The 22,074-nt window shown below is 36.4% G+C and overlaps 1 protein-coding gene across 5 annotated transcripts in view; it reads left to right on the top strand.

Moving 5' to 3' along the window:
- The window catches only part of dip2bb (disco-interacting protein 2 homolog Bb), a 46,435-nt gene extending 24,569 nt beyond the window's left edge, over positions 1-21,866 (top strand). For 3 of the 5 annotated variants that reach the window (XM_051112265.1, XM_051112263.1, XM_051112262.1), the window contains 31 exons: positions 51-142; positions 2,230-2,340; positions 2,449-2,572; positions 2,677-2,786; positions 2,864-2,966; positions 3,087-3,151; positions 4,250-4,343; positions 4,423-4,542; positions 4,659-4,773; positions 5,761-5,900; positions 7,409-7,545; positions 7,691-7,771; positions 7,859-7,986; positions 8,072-8,186; positions 8,981-9,182; positions 9,293-9,405; positions 9,530-9,553; positions 9,654-9,734; positions 9,841-9,964; positions 11,153-11,274; positions 11,394-11,505; positions 12,305-12,414; positions 13,733-13,863; positions 14,027-14,195; positions 14,750-14,920; positions 15,103-15,164; positions 16,026-16,083; positions 16,160-16,234; positions 17,230-17,404; positions 18,734-18,857; positions 18,935-21,866. In XM_051112265.1, coding sequence (XP_050968222.1) covers positions 51-142; positions 2,230-2,340; positions 2,449-2,572; positions 2,677-2,786; positions 2,864-2,966; positions 3,087-3,151; positions 4,250-4,343; positions 4,423-4,542; positions 4,659-4,773; positions 5,761-5,900; positions 7,409-7,545; positions 7,691-7,771; positions 7,859-7,986; positions 8,072-8,186; positions 8,981-9,182; positions 9,293-9,405; positions 9,530-9,553; positions 9,654-9,734; positions 9,841-9,964; positions 11,153-11,274; positions 11,394-11,505; positions 12,305-12,414; positions 13,733-13,863; positions 14,027-14,195; positions 14,750-14,920; positions 15,103-15,164; positions 16,026-16,083; positions 16,160-16,234; positions 17,230-17,404; positions 18,734-18,857; positions 18,935-19,187 — 3,641 coding nt within the window. In that variant the 3' untranslated portion in view covers positions 19,188-21,866. The remainder of the gene's footprint in view (positions 1-50; positions 143-2,229; positions 2,341-2,448; positions 2,573-2,676; positions 2,787-2,863; positions 2,967-3,086; positions 3,152-4,249; positions 4,344-4,422; positions 4,543-4,658; positions 4,774-5,760; positions 5,901-7,408; positions 7,546-7,690; positions 7,772-7,858; positions 7,987-8,071; positions 8,187-8,980; positions 9,183-9,292; positions 9,406-9,529; positions 9,554-9,653; positions 9,735-9,840; positions 9,965-11,152; positions 11,275-11,393; positions 11,506-12,304; positions 12,415-13,732; positions 13,864-14,026; positions 14,196-14,749; positions 14,921-15,102; positions 15,165-16,025; positions 16,084-16,159; positions 16,235-17,229; positions 17,405-18,733; positions 18,858-18,934) is intronic. The other 2 variants (XM_051112267.1, XM_051112266.1) reach the window with 1 other exon arrangement.
- The last annotated feature ends 208 nt before the right edge of the window (positions 21,867-22,074 follow it).

The raw sequence follows: 22,074 nt of genomic DNA, 5'->3' as shown, positions 1-22,074 counted from the left end.
AATTGGCGAGAAAGGGCTTCACGACTAAGTGATTGGTGTGTGATTGACAGGGAAACTGTGGAGTCGTAGCGTAAAGCTGGCCTACACGCTTCTCAACAAGCTGGGAACCAAAAATGAGCAGATTCTCAAACCAGGAGACCGGGTAAAAAATTATATAACTTCATAATATAATAATAGTGCTGGGCAATGCTTAATTGTGATTTATCACTTCCAAAATAAAAGTTTTTGTTTATATAATATGGACCACAAAACCAGTCTTAAGTAGCACGGGTGTATTTGCAGCAATAGCCAAAAACACATTGTATGGGTCAAAATTATAGATTTTTCTTTTATGCCAAAAATCATTAGGATATTAAGCAAAGATCATGTTCCCTAAATATATTTTGTAAATTTCCTACTGTAAATATATCAAAACTTAATTTTTGATTAGTAATATGCATTGTTAAGAACTTCATTTGGACAACTTTAAAGACGATTTTCTCAATATTTAGATTTTTTGCACCCTCAGATTATAGATTTTCAGATAGTTGTATCTCAGCCAAATATTGTCTTAACCTAACATTTGTACTGTGTATATTTTGTATATATTTTGAAAATATGTATATTATATCTAAATATATTTAATATATAAACATAACATATATTTCTTAAATATATACATGCATGTGTGTGTATTTTTAGATATAGTACATGCACATATATCATGTACACAAAACCTTTTATTTTGGATGCGAATAATCGCGATTAATCGTTGCCCAGCACTATAATATAATTTAGTTGTGTATAATTTTGCAATGTTTTTATTTGCTACTATAGTTTTTATCCATCTATGGAATTACCTTTTATTTTTCTATTTTCAGTTTTCGTTTTAATTTTAGTTGTATTAATTTTATTGTGTGCTTTTATCATTATTAATTTTTCTGTTTAGCTTTAATTTATTTTTATTTGAGTTTAGTTTTAGTACTTTATCTTATTTTGTTGGTTTCTGTAATAGTAATAAATATTTAATATACATTTCTTATATTTTATTTCAGCTTTATTTAAATGATCATTTTTAATACAGTTTTTAGTTTCAGTTAACAATAACACGATATGGACTATGAATATTTAGCCGCAAAATACTATTTAAATATGTATCCTGCAATCTCTAGAACTTCTCTGAGAGTCACTTAATGAGCATTTTACTGTTTCTTTTGAGAAAAACCATCGTTATATCAAATACAAACAGAAACTTAAAGGTCTTCGCAGCAACCCGTCAAAATAAAAATTTGGTTTAATTTGAAGAAACTGTGACAGAAATATAGTACTTAATGTAATAATAGTATTACTACTAGTAATACAATTATCACAACATTGTTTTTGAGGAGTATTTACCAGAAAAATTATTTACCATAATTTATTTACCAGAAAAATGTAATACACAGCACAGTATTTCTGAAAAAGAAATGAAATAATACTTTTTTTTTTTTAATTTAAGATTAATCGAAATTTAATAAAACAATTAAAATGGAATTCATAAAATTAATGAAAAACAGAATTTGATCAAAATAAAAGAGCCATAGAGCCTTAAAAATATAGTTTTTGTTAAACGTTTAGGAAATTGCTGTTGAATTGTGTATGTTTAATGATTTCAATTCATTAGACATGCTTTTTGATTAATACAATTTAATCTAACCATAAAACAGAGTATAGAAAAATAAATCGAGAAAAAAAATCCTTTTCAAGTTTTTACAGTTAAACAATTATGTTGTCTATTGTGTAATATTGCTTTTGCATTATTGCTTTGATAGTAAATTGTGTAAATAGGAGAAATATTCAAGCTGCCTCACATAATGCAGTATTTGCTTTGTTTTGGATTAAATTTTGCACTCACAGAATCGTGAAATCCTGCCGGGACTAGCTATGAGTTACATATATTTTTAGAAGCAATGTTTATTTAAAAAATGCTGCCATTTCGCAGCAGGCACTGGACGTCAGTATAATGTCAGGTTGGCATTGGACCCCAATGTCGGACAGATGTTGCATTTTGGATGAGAATGAAAATCGGGTTGACGTCAGTACTTGACGTTGACTTAACGTTGGATTTTGGTTACACAACCTAAAAAAAAAAAAAAATAGTCAGCTGATGTCGGAACATTAGGGGTTGGTCATATATCAACGTCTTATGACGTTGTGTGCCTGCTGGGTTCACTTTAATTATTTGTAAGCAATGTCTTTTTATTGATCCAGGTGGCATTGGTGTATCCAAATAGTGACCCTGGTATGTTCTGGGTTGCGTTTTATGGCTGTTTGTTGGCTGAAGTCATTCCTGTGCCCATAGAGGTTCCACTATCCCGAAAGGTAGTCACATGTTAACCAATAATATATTACACAAAGCTTTCAAATCTAAACAGAGTGCCAGTAATTCATATTGTTATTGTGGTTGAAATAATTTCCATGTGTTTACAGGATGCTGGGAGCAGCCAGGTTGGTTTTTTGTTAGGTAGCTGTGGGGTGGGTCTGGCTTTGACCAGTGAGATCTGTTTGAAGGGTTTACCCAAGACCCCCACTGGAGAAATACTGCAGTTTAAAGGTCAGAGACTTCACATACACCAATTAATGATCCATTTCCTTTTTTAAAGACCGTCAGAAATGGTAATTTTATGATGGATCTAATACTAGTTGGGTTTCTGATAGGCTGGCCCAGGTTGAAGTGGGTGGTGACGGACTCCAAATATCTCACGAAACCTTCGAAAGACTGGCAGCCTCACATACCGACAGCCAACACAGACACGGCATACATAGAGGTGAGATCATGTGCGTGGTTTATGTGTGTGTTTGTTGAATTGATGTAAGTATTCTTCTCTTTCTTTCTCTCATGCAGTATAAGGCCAGTAAGGAGGGCACAGTGATGGGTGTTGCGGTTTCAAAAGTTGCCATGTTAACACATTGCCAGGCTCTAACTCAGGCCTGTAACTACTGTGAGGGTGAGTGATGCTGTTGCTATGGAAACACCATCCTTTAGTTGCAGCTACACTAAACCAAAAAACTCGCTATGCTGCTTTACTTGCACTGGCCGTTTGGTAATAAAATGTGTCTGCATGCAGGTGAAACGCTGGTGAATGTTTTGGACTTTAAGAAGGACATGGGTTTGTGGCATGGAGTTCTCACGGTGAGTGACAAAAATGTGTATGATTCATCAATGCTGATACTACGGATTTTTTCAGAATAAATAAAATATAATATAAGAATATATGTGTGTATGTATCTGTGCCTATATATTTTATTGTTCTATTTGCTTTTTATTTATTCATTCATTTATTAATAATATATTATTGTTTTTATTGTTTTACTTTTTATTTATTTATTCATTTATTAATAATGTATTATTTTGTATTTATTTTTTTATTTATTTATGAAATAAAAATAATTATTTTTTAAGTAAATTATGATTATTATAAAATAATACGTTTTTTTTGCATTTACTATTAGAATTTTACCTCTCAAAATGTAATTATTCTTTTTATTATTTCACTTTTCATTTATTCATTTATTTATAATTTATTATTATTTGTGTTGTTTTACTTTTTATTTACTTATTCATTTATTTATGAAATAAGGCACATTTTTGTTAAGATTATTTTATTTTATAAAAAGAAAATTATTATTCTTGTTATATAAAATAAAAAGGTTTTTTTCATTTACTATTACTATTTTACCCTCAAAATGACTGTAATTATTATTTTTCTTCTCCTTGTTATTCATTTATTTATTCATTTATTAAAGATATATTATTGTGTTTATTGTTTTACTTTTTATTTATTTATCCATTTATTAATACTTTATTATTTGTTATTGTTTTACTTTTCATTTATTCATATATTTATGTAAAGGCACCTTTTTGGAAGATTCTTTTTGAAAGTAAATTATTATTATTGTTGTTATTATTACATAAAATAAAAAGATTTTTTGCATTATTATTTACTCCTCAAAAACACTCAAATTACTGTAATGTGAATACATCTAAATACTGTAAAACAATGAAATAGATAATGTTTTTTAATCAAATCAGCATGAAGGTAGCTCATCAAATATTACTGGGGTACTTACAGTATATGTACATTGCATTTCAGTAATGATAATTAAGTAACTGAAAATTAGGCTTGTCTTGAAAGTAATGTCACAATGCAAAATAGTTTTTGATTTTGTGCTGAAATTTAATTTTGGCAGTTTCCAGGCATCTGCTCAATAACATCTGTGTGTATTTCAGAGTGTGATGAATCGAATCCACACCATCAGTGTTCCATACGCAGTAATGAAGGCCTGTCCACTCTCCTGGGTTCAGCGAGTTCACATACACAAAGGTACAAGAAACACGAGGCCAAATGTTTGTCTGTTATCTACACACATTTGTTTTGATATAAAAAACGTTTGTGTCTATAGCACGGGTTGCCCTGGTGAAGTGTCGTGACCTGCATTGGGCGATGATGGCTCACAGAGATCAAAGAGACACCAGTCTGGCTTCTTTGCGCATGCTAATTGTTGCTGACGGAGCCAATCCTTGTGAGTTACACCAGACCTCCTGCAGACACTCCATGGGAGATGATATTCATTTAATATTCATATGCAACAATTTGACTCCTTTCATCTCTCCGTATCTCCATCTCCTTCTGATTTAGGGTCGGTTTCATCATGTGATGCATTTTTAAACGTATTCCAGGCTCATGGTTTGAAGCCAGAGGTCATTTGCCCATGTGCTACATCACCTGAAGCCATGACGGTTGCCATACGGAGGTATATCATGCTTCTGACAAACTGTAGGGATCCCTTTTTAAAGGAGTCATGAACTGCATTCTTTAGTTTCATTTATAATCTCAGTGTGATTTTACATCCAAAAAATGTAATTTAGAAGTAATAGGCTATTTTCTATCCTGTTTTTTACCCTCTCTGCAGAATGGTCTGTTTTTATGGGCGGGGCACATTCAAGACTCGCAAGTGAACGCCCACTGCTATGATTGGCTAACAGTTTTGCTTATTAAAATAACAGATGGACGCTGATACTCTGAAAATGAAACATGGTCATTTGGGTGAAAAGCATATAAATACTCTACAGTAGTCAACAATTGAAGTGGAAGAAAAAACTTTTCATCAAAGTTGTTCTAAAACTAAAACAATATCCGTTCTTGTCTTAGAACAACTTTGATGAACTTTTTTGATCCACTTCAAATGTTGACTACTATATATCCAAACAGTATGGAACAGACAATGCAATAGTGGTAAAAACATGTGATGTGACATTACTGTTAGATCCACTGTAGTCAGACTCAGCACTGTAACATCTTTTAATTTTAGTCTCTCTGAAAAGCCTGCATCATACTGTCTTGTTTAAAAATGAATCTGTAGTAAAGCAAACAAGTAAACAGTGTTTGACTGACACAGTCTGGAGCCTTTTCCTAATTTATCACATTTACACCGGATGCGAGCGGCACAACATGACTGTAGACAACAGAACCCACTCTACTCTGGATGTGGCGCAGATTGACACAACAAATCCCCGGGCGTTTGTCTCAGTATTACGTCATAAAGTGGCACATTCCAAAACAAGTCGTTTTCTGTGCTTGGTTTCAATAAAAGCTGTTTTTAAACTGCTGAGAAAGTTTTGAGTTTTGAAACTTACAGGATGTTTTTATAGTACACTATAGTATGTCAAGGGATGTCTCGGTTCATGACCCCTTTTAAAGCACTAGCTATTTGTGTCCTGATTGTGAAATGTTTCTCCAGGCCTGGGGTCCCTGGTGCTCCTCTTCCAGCGAGAGCCATCCTATCCATGACTGGGCTGAGCCATGGGGTCATCAGGGTCAACACTGAAGACAAGAACTCTGCTCTCACTGTCCAGGATGTAGGACACGTCATGCCCGGAGGTGTGTGTGTGCTTCTAATGCTAATTTTATACACTACCAGTCAAAGGTTTGGAATAATTAGATAAGATTATTTAATAAGATTTTTAAAAAACTGTTTTTAAAATAACTCTCTTTTGCCCAGCAAGGTTGTTGATAAAAGTGCAGAAAATAGTCATATGGACCTTTCTCACATTTCCGGGTTTCTCATAGCGGAAGTCGTCATAGTTGGGTAAAATCTGAGAGCAGTGAATGGGAGAGTACCACAAATATATTTTTTGCATTCGCATTTGCTCAAATAGCAAAAGAAAAACTACACGATAGTGTTTTCACGACTTTCAATCAAAGGAAAAATTGAGCTAGACTGATATCAGCAGTCAGAATAGAGAACAATGTCAAATTTACCGTCCCTCCCATAGACGCGGCATTAGAAACACCCTCGCATAGCGTTAACTATTTTTTTTGTAAATTGATGAAAATGTGATATAATACAAAGTATAGTGTTATAAATGTACATACATATTTTTAAAAATCAAAATATAAAAAACTTTAAAGGATTTATAATAACGATGACCGTTGAAACGTGTCATCACAGGCTTGTGAAAAGGGTCCATTGTGAAATGTTAATTTTTTTTATTTTTTTATTTTAGATTTGTTTTTTTTTTGTTTTTGCATTTTTGCCTTTATTATGATTGGACAGATCAGAACTGACAGGAAGCGAAGTGGGAGAGAGACAGGGGGGCGGGATCAGGAAAGGTCCTCAAGTCAGGATTCAAACTCGGGACGCCCGTAGAGCAACAGTGCTATATGTCGATGTGAAATATTAAAATTTAAAAGTACTGTTTTCTGTTTTAATAGATTTTACTTACTTACCTACTTACTTGTCATTATTACTGACCACCAAAACTAATAGCTAATTATTAAACAATAAATTAGCATATTAGAATGATTTCTGAAGGATCAAAATATTTTAAATTGTAATAATAATTCACAGTATTACTTCTTTTACTGTATTTTTGATTAACGCAAGACAGCATAAAGAGATGTCTTTCAAAAGAATTAAATAAATCATAATTATCGAAAACTTGGTAGTGTCACTGAATCTTATATATGTGATTTGCATGTCTGCACATACAAAAAATAACCATGGTATTACTATAGGCTTATAGACCGTGGTAAAACTGTGGTACTCTCTTGGACATTTTCTTCAGAGAAAAATCAAGTTCATAACACCATGCTATCAAAGTTTAAAATATGTTTGTCATGCATGCATGAAGTTCCCTGTTAAAAAAAACAGCATATGCTGGTTAGGCATGTTTCAAATCAGTGCTGCTGGTTTGAGCTGGTCCTTGTCTGGTCCTAAGCAACTAGCTCCTGCTCAGGACCAGATTAGGACCAGTTTAAACCAGATAATGACCAGCTAAGGACCATCTTAAACCAGCTCAAACCAGCAACCATGCTTCAGAACATACCAAACCAGCATATGCTTGTTTTTTAAACAGGGTTAGCCTGTGTGTTTATGTGTGTTTTAGCATTGATGTGCATTGTGAAACCGGATGGGCCGCCAATGCTGTGTAAGACGGATGAAATTGGAGAGATCGTTGTGAACTCTCGTGCTGGTGGAACCATGTACTATGGCCTGTCTGGAGTCACTAAAAACACCTTTGAGGTATGACAATCAACTTAGCACTCACATACACAAACAATGATATAACTTTGCACGGAATTACACACAATAAATATATTTTTATTGGAATAATCCTGCAGCATTGATGTGCTTGTGAATGTTGTGTTGTTTGTTTTAAATCTCGCAGGTGATCCCAGTCAATGCTAGTGGCACTCCTATTGGTGAGATCCCATTTGTGCGCTCAGGATTACTGGGGTTTGTTGGACCGGTAAGAGTCTGAAAAAGGAAAACAAGAGCAGGACGGTGCCATATTTCATGCATCATAATCTGTATTTCCTGTCTCTTCCTTCAATAGGGTAGTCTGATATTTGTGGTGGGTAAGAATGAAGGCTTGCTAATGGTTAGTGGTCGTCGCCACAATGCTGATGATCTGGTAGCGACGGCACTAGCGGTGGAGCCAGTTAAAACTGTGTACAGAGGAAGGTGAGGGTTCACATTTGAATATAGAGAGAATAATGTTGTCTAATGTAGTAGATATTAATCTGAAGTGTATGTGTGTGTTTTGTAGGATTGCTGTATTCTCAGTGACTGTATTCTATGATGAGAGGATAGTAATCGTAGCAGAACAAAGGCCTGATGCCAGTGAAGAAGACAGCTTCCAGTGGATGAGTCGGGTTCTGCAGGTACACACAAATTTATAGATGTAGTTTTAAAAAATAATAACATTTTATTCTTTAAAGTCTGATATACCAAGTTATTTCTATGGTACAAAAGCAGTTTGTGACTGTACTGCCAGTATGTGCTATCTTTTGGTGGGAAAATTGCTTGCAGTGGCTATTATTAAATATAGCCAATAATTTAATGATTAATGCGTATTTATTATTTAAAGCTTTTGTCACTGAAATATGTGTTGTTATTGTTAACTAAATGTAAAATGATTACAAATAATTTTCATTAATTGAAATAAAGCTGAAATTATATATATATATATATATATATATTACATTAAAAAAATTTAATGAAAAAAATTGAAAAGTCGATGCAATAAAATTAAGAAAACTAAAACTGAAATAAAAATGAATTTAAGCTAAGTAGAAATATTTAAAGGAACAAAAACAAATAAAATAACGAAAGAACACAAAATTACCTAAACCTCAAGTAATTAAAACTCTAAAATTATAAAATAATAAAAAATATTAATAAATAATACAAAAATAACACTGGTCTTAATTGACTTAATCTGGTTATTCCAGTCGGGTTAACGCATTTAATGAATATGAATATGGCCAAATTCTGATTAATATCAGGATATTTTTCTGCATGTTCAAGTCAGTGGTTTATCATGGTTAAAACAGTGGCTTAATATTGCTTACATAAAAGATATTTCATTGTTAAGTTTACACACAAACGTTTGATAGTCTTGTATGTATGGTTTATTTATTTGCTGGTGGTTTTGTGTCCTATTTCACAACTTCAGGCAATTGACAGCATTCATCAGGTGGGATTGTATTGTCTTGCACTGGTTCCTGCAAACACCCTGCCCAAAACTCCCCTAGGGGGCATTCACATCTCAGACACCAAGCAGCTCTTCCTGGAGGGGGCGCTGCACCCCTGCAACATCCTCATGTGCCCCCACACCTGCGTCACCAACATGCCCAAACCACGTCAAAAACAACCAGGTGTGTATGCATTAGTTAAATGGAAATCTTGGAAGCAATGGAACCCTAAAATCTGGATGTAAAATTTGATGCATGTTAAGTGTTCTATCCTGTTTTCCTTTCTTTCATAGTCGGTGTCGGCCCTGCCTCCATCATGGTGGGTAATCTGGTTGCTGGGAAAAGAATTGCACAGGCTGCAGGCAGAGATCTGGGACTGATAGAGGATCAAGACCTGGTCAGGAAGGTAAATTGAGACTTATTGTGTATTGTGCCCATGCAACAGGAAGTAAATAATGCATACTGTATCATTTAAAGCAGTATATTTAAAATGCATTGTGTGGTATTTTAATGCCTTCGTATGGATGCAGTTGTGCATGTGGCCTACAATGATGGTAAGCCCTGTGATCATTATGACACAATCACATGCATGACATGACTTTTGGCATGGCTGTATGTTTGAACTGATGATGAACTGTCTATCTTGTTTTTTAGCATCAGTTCCTTGCAGAGGCTTTACAGTGGAGAGCACAAACTGATCCTGACCATACACTTTATGTACTTTTGAATGCAAAGGTGAAAACAAATGTCATACACATAAAAAAATAATGCAAGTGCTTAATCAAATCCTCACTTAGATATTCTGTTTTGCTGGCCTATAATATGCTCTCTTTCTGTCTAGGGAGTGGCAATATGCACAGCTACTTGTGTTCAGCTTCATAAAAGAGCAGAGAAGATTGCTGCTGCTCTCATGGAGAGAAGTGGTATTAACATTGGAGAGAATGTGGTGCTTTTGTATCCACCAGGTAAATCACAGATTTGTCCTGTCATAGCTGTTTTTGAAGGATGGACAGTTAAATGGAACTCCAGGTATTAAGACTTGTATGGCTTAATGTAATGAATGTAAATGATGTTTCTTACTGAAATATGTAGTGGAAAACCCTTGAAAGATTTACATTATTTAAAAAAATCTTTTTATACATATTTTGGACTATGGGGGATGCCATTATTCCGATGATGTGAAATGGTTGCACTCTGTGAGCTACTGGCGCTACCTTTTGCTATTTTTACCACAACACAACTTGGAATACACAAAATAAAACACTGATACGATAACTACAGCTACTGAAAGAGCTTATAGGTGGCGACTGATATAAGCGTGGGCTTAAACCAAGTGATTTACCATCCATTTTTCCACACAAGGAGATTAAACGACCCCAGATATCGAGTGAAATCCACGCTAAGAAACTCCTTCAGTGGCTGCGGTGTCATGAAAAGCATTGACATGTTAAATCCTGCCAGGATGGCATCTAGCGTTTCTTGTCTCTGCCATTTGTAAGCTCTTTCAGTCGCTGTGGTCTATAAAAAGCATCAGGGCTGAAGTGGAGAGAGCAAAGACGCGGGTCTTTAGGAAGTTTTATTCATCCACAGGCATCTTCCCATTCTTTTCTCCTCTTCTTATTGCTAGGAAAAGCAGTGAAGATTTACATCGCTTTTCTTGTTGTGCTTCAACTGAAAATTACAACCAAAAGCTGCACAATGTGGAATTGTAAAAGTATTTTATTTTCCAAGTTGCTTATTCTGCGTTGTGTTGCGATAAAAATAGCAACAGGTAGCGCCAGTAGCTCACAGTATGTAACCATTTGACGTCATCGAAGTAATGGAGCTCCCCATAGTCCAAAATATGTATAAAACAATGTGGATTTTTTAAATAACGTAAATCTTACATGGGTTTTCTGCTACATATTTACATTAAATAAAGCCATACAGGTTTTAAAAAAACTTCCCTTAAAGTAAACCACAAAGTCATGGTTAATTGGAGAAAAGTGCTCTTTCTCATTTCACATAAAGGACGTTAACATATAGGTGCCTTAAAGCAAAGCAGCAAAGCAACAGTGTTGTTATTGTAACTGAAACATTTGTATAGAATATATATAAAATGTAATGTTTTTTTACACACTTTAAAAATGCATTTGAATTCTCTGTGTGTGCAGGTATTGATCTGATCGCAGCATTTTATGGCTGTTTGTATGCTGGTTGTATTCCTGTCACCGTGAGGCCTCCACACCCGCAGAACCTCTCTGCCACCCTGCCCACTGTCCGCATGATAATTGATGTAAGTCTGTGTGTTTGCATCTCTTAACACCGTTGTTAGGTTTCTTTTTGGTTTTGAAGGCCTTTCAGAAGCCAAACTCATTGTTCACTTTTCTTGCATCTCTCTCCTGGTTTCCTCAGGTCAGCAAGGCTGCTTGCATTCTCACTACTCAGGTTTTAACGAAGATTCTCAGATCTAAAGAAGCAGCAGCTACAGTCAACATAAAAACATGGCCCATCATAATAGACACAGGTAACACACACCAGTTAGTTTTCAAAACAGCTACTGTGCAGAACATACTGTGCTTTGCTTGCATAATAATAGGTTCAAGTCATATGATATGATTATTTAGGATATACATTGGATCAGGATTTGCTCTTTCATTGAAACAACTTTTAGTTTTGTATAATAGCTTTCCTAATGGCAGACTCATCAGATTCATTTGGGTTAATTTACAAAAAGTGAAAATTCTGTCATTAATTACTGACCCTCATGTCGTTCCAAACTCATATGACCTTTGTTCATCTTTGGAACACAAATTAGGATTTTTTTATGAAATCTGAGAGCTTTCTGACCCTGCATAAAAACAACAACACAAATGACACATTCAAGGCCCAGAAAGATAGTAAGGACATTGATAAAATAGTCCATATGACATTAGTGGTACAAACTAATTTTATGATGCTACGAAAATACTTTGTGTGCAAAGAAAACAAAAATAATGACTTTATTTAACAATTTCTTCTCTTCTGTGTCAAACTTTGTGCATTCATGAGTCAATTTATAGGACATTTTTGAGTAAAACAGCACTATTTTATTGGCAATTCTAATTTAATTCTACTTGCAACTAGTTTAATGAAAGGAATACATTTAAAATTAAATAAAATCAAATTAAATTAAATTACACAAGTTTACAGTGTACTGCAAGAGACTTCAGGAACAGAAACAACAGGAAAAGGAACTAAAACTGTATTCTTAAAGTCTTCAGACTTCACTTAGGTGGCAAGCTTAAAAATATATCCATAAGTAACATATCCATGATTCTTCCCAGATGACTTGCCTCGCAAACGACCTCCCACAATCTACAAACCACCCAATGCTGAGATGATCGCCTACCTGGACTTCAGTGTCTCCACCACAGGCATGCTGACAGGAGTGAAGGTGAGAGATTTGTATCTCAATGGATGTTTCATAATTCTTTCAGCAGGTTTTGGTAAACCTTTTAAACCAGAGTCATTGACATGTTTACCTAATAGGATGCATTAGCCATTTACCTTGATGGGATTTTGTTAATACACAGTGGTGTCCAAAAATCTAAAACCACTAGTGAAAATATTTCTATTTTGAAATTTTCTCATTTGAGATTGTAAAACGTTTTAGTTTAAATTAGATTTCCTAATTTTCTGTGTTATTTTAGACGTTTTGGACCCCATTGTAGCAAATGTCTCCCTTTGACCTAAAGAAAAAGTTTACCCAAAAATAAATATTCTGTCATTAATTACTCTTCAAGGCCCAGAAAGGATGTAAGGACATTGTTACAATAGTTCATGTGACATCAGTGGTTCAACCATAATGTTTTAAGCTAGTACTCTCATACTCTCAAAATTGTTATGGAGTGAACGAGACGTGGTCAAAAACAGGCGGGGTACACATTACCAAACAGGCACAGTACAGACAAGACACAAGAGTAATCCAGGGACAGGTGAGGGTTCACTGACAGCGAACGTAATCCAGGGGGCGAGGCAAACAGGTATTCCAAACAGACATATAATAGTCTAAACGAGGAGTGAACAGAGTCAGACACAGCAAGATAAAGGGGTTAATCCATGACAGGTAATAAATCCATGGCAGGCTGCAGACAGACAAGATGAGATAACAGGCAAGGATCAAGATTTGGATAACCAGACTAGAAACAAGACTAAACTAGACTCAGGAAACTGGGGAAAACTCAGAGTGGCTCTGTAATGTACCTACCGCTAGGAGAGTGATAAACGCTATGCAATATCGGCGCTGAGTGATAGGTGTGACCTCATATACTGTGTGTGATTGGCAGCAGCTGCGTGTAATCAGTGAAGTGGAGCATTGGAAATGTAGTCCAGGGTGTAGTGCAAGTCTGTGTAGTGTGAATGTCAATAGAATGGCAAGGCGACCTCTGGTGGTGAGCAGACTGAAGACCATGGACAGGATTCGTGACATTAACATTACGTCAAAAAATACGTCACATGGACTATTTTAACAGTGTCCTTACTACCTTTCTGGGCCTTGAACGTGGTAGTTGCATTGCTGTCTAAGCCCTTGGATTTCATCAAAAATATCTTAATTTGTGTTCTGAAGATGAACGAAGTTCTTACAGGTTTGCAACAACATGAGGGTGAATAATGAATGACAAAATGTCTATTTTGGGTGAACTATCCCTTTAAAGCAAATCTTAATTGTACTGTACATTTAAGAGTCTTCTCTCTGATTGGCTGTCTGTCAGATCTCTCATGCGGCGGTGAGCGCTCTCTGTCGCTCTATAAAGCTGCAGTGTGAGCTGTACTCCTCTCGCCAGATCGCCATCTGCCTCGACCCCTACTGTGGACTTGGTTTCGTGCTCTGGTGCCTTGCGAGGTAACAGATGGATACACACAAACAGTCACATACAAATGACTCATACTCACATACAAATGACTCACAGCTTTGTGTCATCTCATGCAATGGCTTGCTCTCTTCAGAATGCATATGAATATGTTTTAATGGTATTATAAACCTGAAATGTGCTTGTGTTTTACAGTGTGTACTCAGGTCATCAGTCCATCTTGATCCCTCCTATGGAGCTGGAGAGCTCGCTGACCCTGTGGCTGGGCACACTCAGTCAGTACCGCATCAGAGATACCTTCTGCTCCTATTCTGTCATGGAGCTTTGCACTAAGGGACTAGGTGGACAAACAGACATGCTGAGGGTATGCATATTTACTATGGCTGTCAGACGATTAATCATGATTAATCGCATACAAAATAAAAGTTTGAGTTTGCCTAATATATGTGTGTGCACTGTGTGTAATTATTATGCATAAGTAAATACACACAAAATAATGTATATATTTAAGAGAAATATGTTATTTTTGTACAAAATATTTTTATTTATATATATAATATAAATTATATAAAATTATAATAAATACATATACTTGTAAATATTTCTTAAGTATATACATGAATGTGTTTGTATTTATGTATACATAATAATTACACGCAGTACACACACACATATATTAGGCAAACTCAAACTTTTATTTTGTATGCGATTAATCATTTAACAGCCCTAATATTTACTCACCATTAAAGGCATAGTTCACCCAAAAATTACAATTCTGCCATCATTTAATTTACTCACCCTCATGTCATTCCAAACGTGTATGACTGTCTTTTTACTGCAAGAGAATTGCAATTCCATTCCATCTTTTTTTGATCTTCACATGTTCTTCTAATGTTCTTCATGTCCATCTGACTTCAGGCACGTGGTGTGAATCTGTCGTGTGTGAGGAGCTGTGTGGTGGTTGCTGAGGAGCGTCCACGCTTGGCTCTCACACACTCCTTCTCCAAACTGTTCAAAGACCTTGGACTCTCCATGCGAGCTGTAAGCACTGCTTTTGGGTCAAGAGTTAACCTGGCCATCTGCCTACAGGTACGTTATCTTAAGTTAAACTTTGCAAATGGATTTTCTTTTGCAACAATATATATTCTTCTCACTGTTTCATCATCTCTGTGTTAGAAATAAATGCACTGGTGAGAGGTTGTGGATATATATGATGTTGATTATTTGATGTGCAGGTGATCTGTATGTTGGTGGGGTTGTATTTTTTACAGGGTACCACAGGACCAGACCCCTCAACTGTTTATGTGGACATGAAATCCCTCCGACATGACCGGTAAGATAAAGACAAACACATATAAACACAAACACAAAACAAATAGTCTTTAAAGGGTTAGTTCACCCAAAGCTGAAAATTCTGTCATTAATTACTCACCCTCATGTCGTTCCAAACTCGTAAGACCTTTGTTCTTCTTTGGAACAAAAATTATGATATTTTTTATGAAATCCAAGAGCTTTCTGACCGTGCATTAATAACAACGCAACCGAAATGTTAAAGGCCAGAAAGGTAGTTGGACATTGTCTATGTGACATCAGTGCTTCAACCTTAATTTGAAGCTACGAAAATACTTTTTGTGACAGGGAAGAGAAGACATTTTGTTTTCTATGCACACAGAAAGTATTCTTACAGCTTCAAAAATTATGGTTGAACCACTAATGTCACATGAACTATTTTAATGATGTTCTTACTACCTTTCTGGGCCTTGAACGTGTCAGCTGCGTTGCTGTCTATGCAGGGTCAGAAAGCTCTCGGATTTCTTCAGAAATATCTTAGTTTGTGTTCTGAAGATGAGCGAAGGTCTAACAGGTTTGGAATGACATGGTGACAGAATTTTCATTTTTGGGTGAACTATCCCTTTAAATATTTGTAGGTGATGTGTGTTTTGTGTGTTAAAATGTGTGAAATGTCACTTTCTGGCCAAATGGAATTGTGTTTGGTGCTGTTAAATCAGAAATCACACTTTTCACTTTTAAATAGTGCAGTATTCTATCAATTATGAGACTGGGTGTTGTCAAATATGAAAACATCTCCAGAGCTGCTGGTTCCTCCCAGCTGAGCTCCTCCTAAGTGATTACGTCATGTAATAAACACTCTTTCTCCTTGTACAACACTGATAATGTTATTTCTGTGTTGCAGGGTAAGGTTAGTAGAGCGAGGAGCTCCACAGTCACTTCCTCTCATGGAGTCTGGAACAGTAAGGACGTTTCCATTGTTCGATCAAGCATAAATGAAACTGAAAATATAGTTAATGCTCTTTCTCCCTTATCTAGATTCTTCCTGGCGTGAGGGTGATCATAGTCAATCCAGAAACTAGAGGACCGCTAGGCGACTCTCATCTTGGAGAGGTGTGTTTACTTATGAGAATAATAATTGGGTATTTTTTTCAGCTTTTTTTTTTTTTTTTTTTTTTTTTTTTTTAAAATAGCATTTTCTTAAACTAACAATTTTCTTGTAAACTAACAAGTTATTTTGTTAAAGTCACCATGAAATCAAATTGAATTTTTTTGGCTTTTAGTATGAATATGATCTAAAAGCTAATATGTTTCAAAAGAGTGACAAAATAACAAAATTTACAAGATGTAAGCATTAAAAACTTAGTCTCTAACTTCCGCCAATATGGATCAATGATTTTGATGATATCAAACTGCACTTCAGCTTCTTTCGGTCCAATCAGATGCTGTCTAGAATCCAAAGCGTCCCACTGTAATTGGTCACAGATTTAGTATTTTATGGTGAATAGCACGTAGTGCACTATATAGGGGATAAGGAACGATTCAATGTCAATATGTTTTTCATTGGGGCAAAGGAAGTCTGGTTTCGCGCTGTCACATGAACTGCCACAGTGTGCACACAGTCTGCTTTGGTTCAGAGAAATGATAGCACGGAGAGCATCACATGCATGAGCCGTCACAGACCATAAAACATATTAGACCAGTCTGAATTCTACACAGAATGGTATATTTTATAGCGATATGGATCACATTGTGGCTGTCATACTCTGTCAAATATGGCTTTACTGAGATCAGTGGTTTTGGCCCAAGCTGTAATATAAACAAAATGCTATTTAAAAAATGTCCTGCCCTGTCTTCCTGTTTCAGTTGAAATTACATCATCGCATAGAATAACGCTGCATGTTTCAAAACACTTCAGTGGCCCTGCAAATACAGTGACTCCTTTGTCTTGCTTAGGCTAATTTTGAAAATAATAATAATTTGGCTAATAATTTGAGAAACCTACAGCTTTATTTGGAAATGATACAAGTTAAGTGATATTTACCTTAATTTTGTTCATCGAAATAGATTATATTTCTTATCCAGTAATACACTTAATTCTTTCCCAGATTTGGGTACATAGTCCCCACAATGCAACAGGATACTACACTATATACGGAGAAGAGAATCTGCAGGCTGACCACTTCAACACGAAGCTGAGTTTTGGAGATCCTCAAACGCTCTGGGCCAGAACTGGATATCTGGGATTTGTCAAGAGAACTGAACTCACAGACTCCAGTGGAGGTGAGAGAGAAATAAAAATGGATAAATTAATGACAAAGTGCTCAGACAGACTGATGGAGACAATACAGTGTGTTTGGCTAGAATGGCTAGAATCTACACAACCATTTGTCCTATCAACATGGAAATCGCTATGCACGGTTGTGGCCCAAAGTGCCACAAATGTCTATAACAGCGGTGCTCAACCCTGGTCCTGGAGATCGACTTTCCTGCGGAGTTCAGCTCCAACCCTGACCAAACACACCTGAACCAGATAATTAGGATCTCAAGGAGCACTTAATAATTACAGACAGGTGTGTTTGATTAGGGTTGGAACTAAACTCTGCAGGAAAGTCAATCTCCAGGAACAGGGTTGGGCACCCCTGGCCTATAAGGACATTTGCATATCTCAAAAAAACATGGCCGCATTTGGTCGATGATGTTTGAGCATCTATTAGACAAGGTTAACAGAGGCTGATCAGAATGAAACTCGGCGGGCCTGTTTGAGTCATGGCCCCAAAGGTCTATGAGAAATTTGAAAGAAATCAGCCACTGGGGGCCGATATCACGTTTTCCAAGGGTGTAAATCAGAGGTCTCAAACTCAGTTCCTGGAGGGCCGCAGCTCTGCAGAGTTAAGCTCCAACCAGCTCCAGCTCACACCTGCTTGGAGTTTCTAGTAATCCTGAAGACCTTGATTAGCTGGATCAGGTGTGTTTGATTAGGGTTGGAGCGAAAGTGTGCGGAGCTGTGGCCCTCCAGGAATTGCGTTTGAGACCACTGGTGTAAATGACTGTACATGGCGTGTTTTTCTCACATACACATGATATTCGTATCTTATGATAGAACTCCTCATTCCAGACAATTTTGCCTCTAGAACTATTCTGTCAATCAACTAGTTTTTTAAATAATTGAAAAGAACTAGTCCTATGTTTTTTGCTCGTCTGGAAAAAAACACTGCAGTACAAAAGGAAAAACTCAAAACTTCAAAACCTGGTGAGCACATGAGACAGGTGATTCAAAACAAGCATGCAAAGGAGATCTTTTAAGGAGATCGGACCACAGCTGGCACAGTAACATAAAAAAAAAATTTAAAAATATTATATTTCTATGGTAAATTACCTGGATTTGCCAAAAATGCTTTTTAAATAATTGATTTAGGTGGTTACAGGCTTGCTAAATAATGTCTTTTTTCATATGTGCTTAAATGTCTCAAACCACTTGAACCCCGGCATATATATTTTCCTAATTGTTAATATTGTAACTAGGGATCTCAGACTTTTGAACCTCACTGTAGATACATGAATTATAAAAAAAAAATGCATGCATTTTGAAAAATGTCCTTGATTTTTTAGATCGCCATGATGCCCTGTTTGTAGTGGGCTCTCTGGATGAGACATTAGAATTGAGAGGTTTGCGATATCATCCAATTGACATAGAGACCAGCGTGTCACGTGCCCATCGCAGCATTGGTGAAAGGTAAAATCCCACCCACACATTCTTTGCTTAATTTTCTTTTCTATTTATAACCTCTTATTTGCTTATTTTCTCTGCAGTGCTGTGTTCACCTGGACAAACCTGCTGGTGGTGGTGGCTGAACTCTGCGGATCAGAGCAGGACGCTTTAGACCTGGTTCCGCTGGTAACCAATGTTGTATTAGAGGAGCATCATCTGATTGTGGGTGTAGTGGTTATCGTTGACCCAGGGGTCATTCCCATCAACTCCAGAGGAGAGAAGCAGCGAATGCACTTGAGAGACTCCTTTTTGGCAGATCAGTTGGACCCCATATACGTAGCGTACAACATGTGAGCTGGGTTATGGGCGAGACAAAGGCTTTCCAGAAAGGTGCTATGGAGCCTCACAGCTGGGATCGGGTTCATATAAAAAGACAGACTTGGCCCTGTTTTTTCAGGCATAAGGTGTTAATGAACAAAAATTACAAATGTGTGAGGTGACTGTTTCGGTGAAGGGATACTATAATAGAATTTCCCTTTTTGCTCACTTCCTTTTGCCCCAGAACCGCCCTTTTTCAGCAAAATGCCACTTACTGTCTGTCCAGTTCTTGGTCATGATTATAAATTTACTTGAAGAGCATAGCTGTTTTTTTCTACTTAAACGCATTCCTATTCTAGCACTAACTAGTTTTTTTTTTTTATTAAAATGAGCTTAAAGCCTCAGTTTGTAAGTTTTCACCTGGGTTGTTCGATTCCAAAATATTTGACTCTGATTTCAAGTTTTTGGAATCAACAGAAACGATTTCAGGAGTCAGTTCTCAGAAGTATAAAGGGAGACAAAGTGAAATCTTAAAATAGTGCAATATAAACTAATTTATACTACTATGATTGATAGAGTGAATGATGGGAGGTCTTGACGGATGGATGGACTACAAAAGGCCTAAGTCGCATTGATCAGTCCAGTAATTATGTAGGTTCAGCAATACAAATTCTGTATCTTAAATTTGGGATGTGTAATAGTGTGGTAATCAAGTTAATGAACACATTAGGACACCATGCTTCTGAATCCCAACAGCAAAGAATGGAAGATGAGTTTCTTTTAGGATCTAGCATTTGATGATTCTGAATATATATACAGAATTGATCTGCAACCCAGCTTATTAATGGTGCTGTGTGTTACAGGGCTCTAAAATGAAACATTTTAGGACAGCATTGGGGTAACAGCATCAATACTCCCCTGGTCATTTGTCATTCATCAAATGCTTTTGTCCAAAGCAGCTTACAGTATACTTATAACACAGGGACAGTCCCTCCAGAGCAACCTGGGGTTAAGTGCCTTTCTCAAGGGCAGTATTGATTATAGGACATTTCTGTAACGCTCCGGTTCATAGAATGCCCTTACCCAGGTTAAACTCCACAGCTTCATCACCATTGTTTTGAATAACACACAAATGTGATACAGAGACTGCAGATGTCAGCTCATTTGCTGTCTGTTCTGGAACCATTTAGCATTTTAAATCTTACCACTGGGGCTTTAACAAAATATATTTCAGATATGGTATATATACAGTACCTTGCAAAAGTATTCATTTTTTGCAAAGTTCATTTTTTCACGTTTTGTTATGTAGCAGCCTTATGTTAAACATCAATCTACACTCCCTACACCTTAATAACAAGGCAAAAAAATGATTTATGACAACTTTGAAAATGTATTAAAATTAAAAAAACGAAATAAATACATTGCATAAGTATTCATACCCTTAACGCAGTACTTGCACAAGCTTTTTGGGTATGATGCGACAAGCTTTGCACATCTGCATTTGGAAATTATCTGCCATTCTTCACCTCTCAAGCTCTGTCAGCTTTGATGGGGGGCAGACGCACATTTTCAGGTTTTTTCAGAAATGTTTGACTGAGTTCAAGCCCAGGCTGTGACTGGGCCACTTTCACAGGACATTCACAGAGTTGTCTATAAGGCCACTCTTGCTGTGTGTGCTTAAAGTCACTGTCCTGTTGGAAGGTGAACCTTCTGCGAAGCCTGAGTTTCTGTATGCTCTAGACTGGGATTTCATTAAGGCCATCTCTATATTTTACTGTGTTGAGCTTTCCTTCTACTCTGACGAGTCCCTCAGTCCCTGCCGCTGAAAAACAGCCCCACGGCATGAGGGTGCTACGTCCATACTTTACTTTTGGGATGGTACTCTGCAGGTGATGAGCAACCCCTGGTGCTTTGTTGCAAATTCCAAGTTGGTTTTCATGTGTCGTCACTGAGGAGAGGATTGAGTTTGGTCACACCGCCATAAAGACCGGATTGGTGGAGTGTTGCAGTGATGTGTGTCCTTCTGTAAGTTTCTTCCATCTGCATATATGATCATGGAGCTCAGCTAGAGTGACCATCAGCTTCTTGGTTACCAGTCTAACCAAGGCCCTTTTCCATCAGTTGCTCAGTTTGGGAAGGAGGCCAGCTCTAGGAAGAGTCCTAGTTGTTCCAAACTTCTTCCATGATGGATAATGCTTCTGTGAACCTTCAATGCAGTATAATTTTTTCTGAACTCATCCCCAGATGTGTGGTTTGACGCAATCCTGTCTCTACAGGCAGTTCTTTTGAACTCAGGGCTTGGTTTTTCCTCTAATATGCATTTTCAGCTGTTAAGACCTTTTATTGAGAGGTGTGTGCCTTTCCAAAATACCCATTCAACTGAATTTGCCACAGGTTAACTCCACTTAAAGTGTAGTAACACCTACAAGCGATATGCATGCTCCTGAGCTCAATTTCAAGTGTCCCAGATAAGGGTATGAATACTTATGCAATGAAGTAATTTCAGTTTTTTATTTGTAATAAATATGCAAAGTTGTTACAAACATGGTTTTTCTTTGTCATTATGGTGTATAGAGTGTAGATTGTTGTGGAAAAAAAGTAAATTAAAGCAGTTTAACATAAGACTGCAACATAACAAAACATGAAAAAACGAAGGGGTTTGAATACTTTCGCAAATCACTGCATATATATATATGTATGTATTACACTGAACAACTTCATTCCCTCAACCCCCACAAGTTCTGCATGAGGATAATCATCCTTATTATTTTTCATTATCCTTTATGCACTTTATTAGATAAATGCAGATACATTCTGTAACATGGATTATTAATATCTGTAAACAAGGGCATATGTGTAGTATTATGTAATTACTTGCATTATTGAGTAGCATATGAATTACACAAAAAAGTGCAGGCACATT

This window comes from Labeo rohita, chromosome 6 (assembly GCF_022985175.1).
Source record: "Labeo rohita strain BAU-BD-2019 chromosome 6, IGBB_LRoh.1.0, whole genome shotgun sequence".
NCBI classification, from domain to species: domain Eukaryota; kingdom Metazoa; phylum Chordata; class Actinopteri; order Cypriniformes; family Cyprinidae; genus Labeo; species Labeo rohita.
This window is presented reverse-complemented; position numbering and strand designations above follow the sequence as displayed.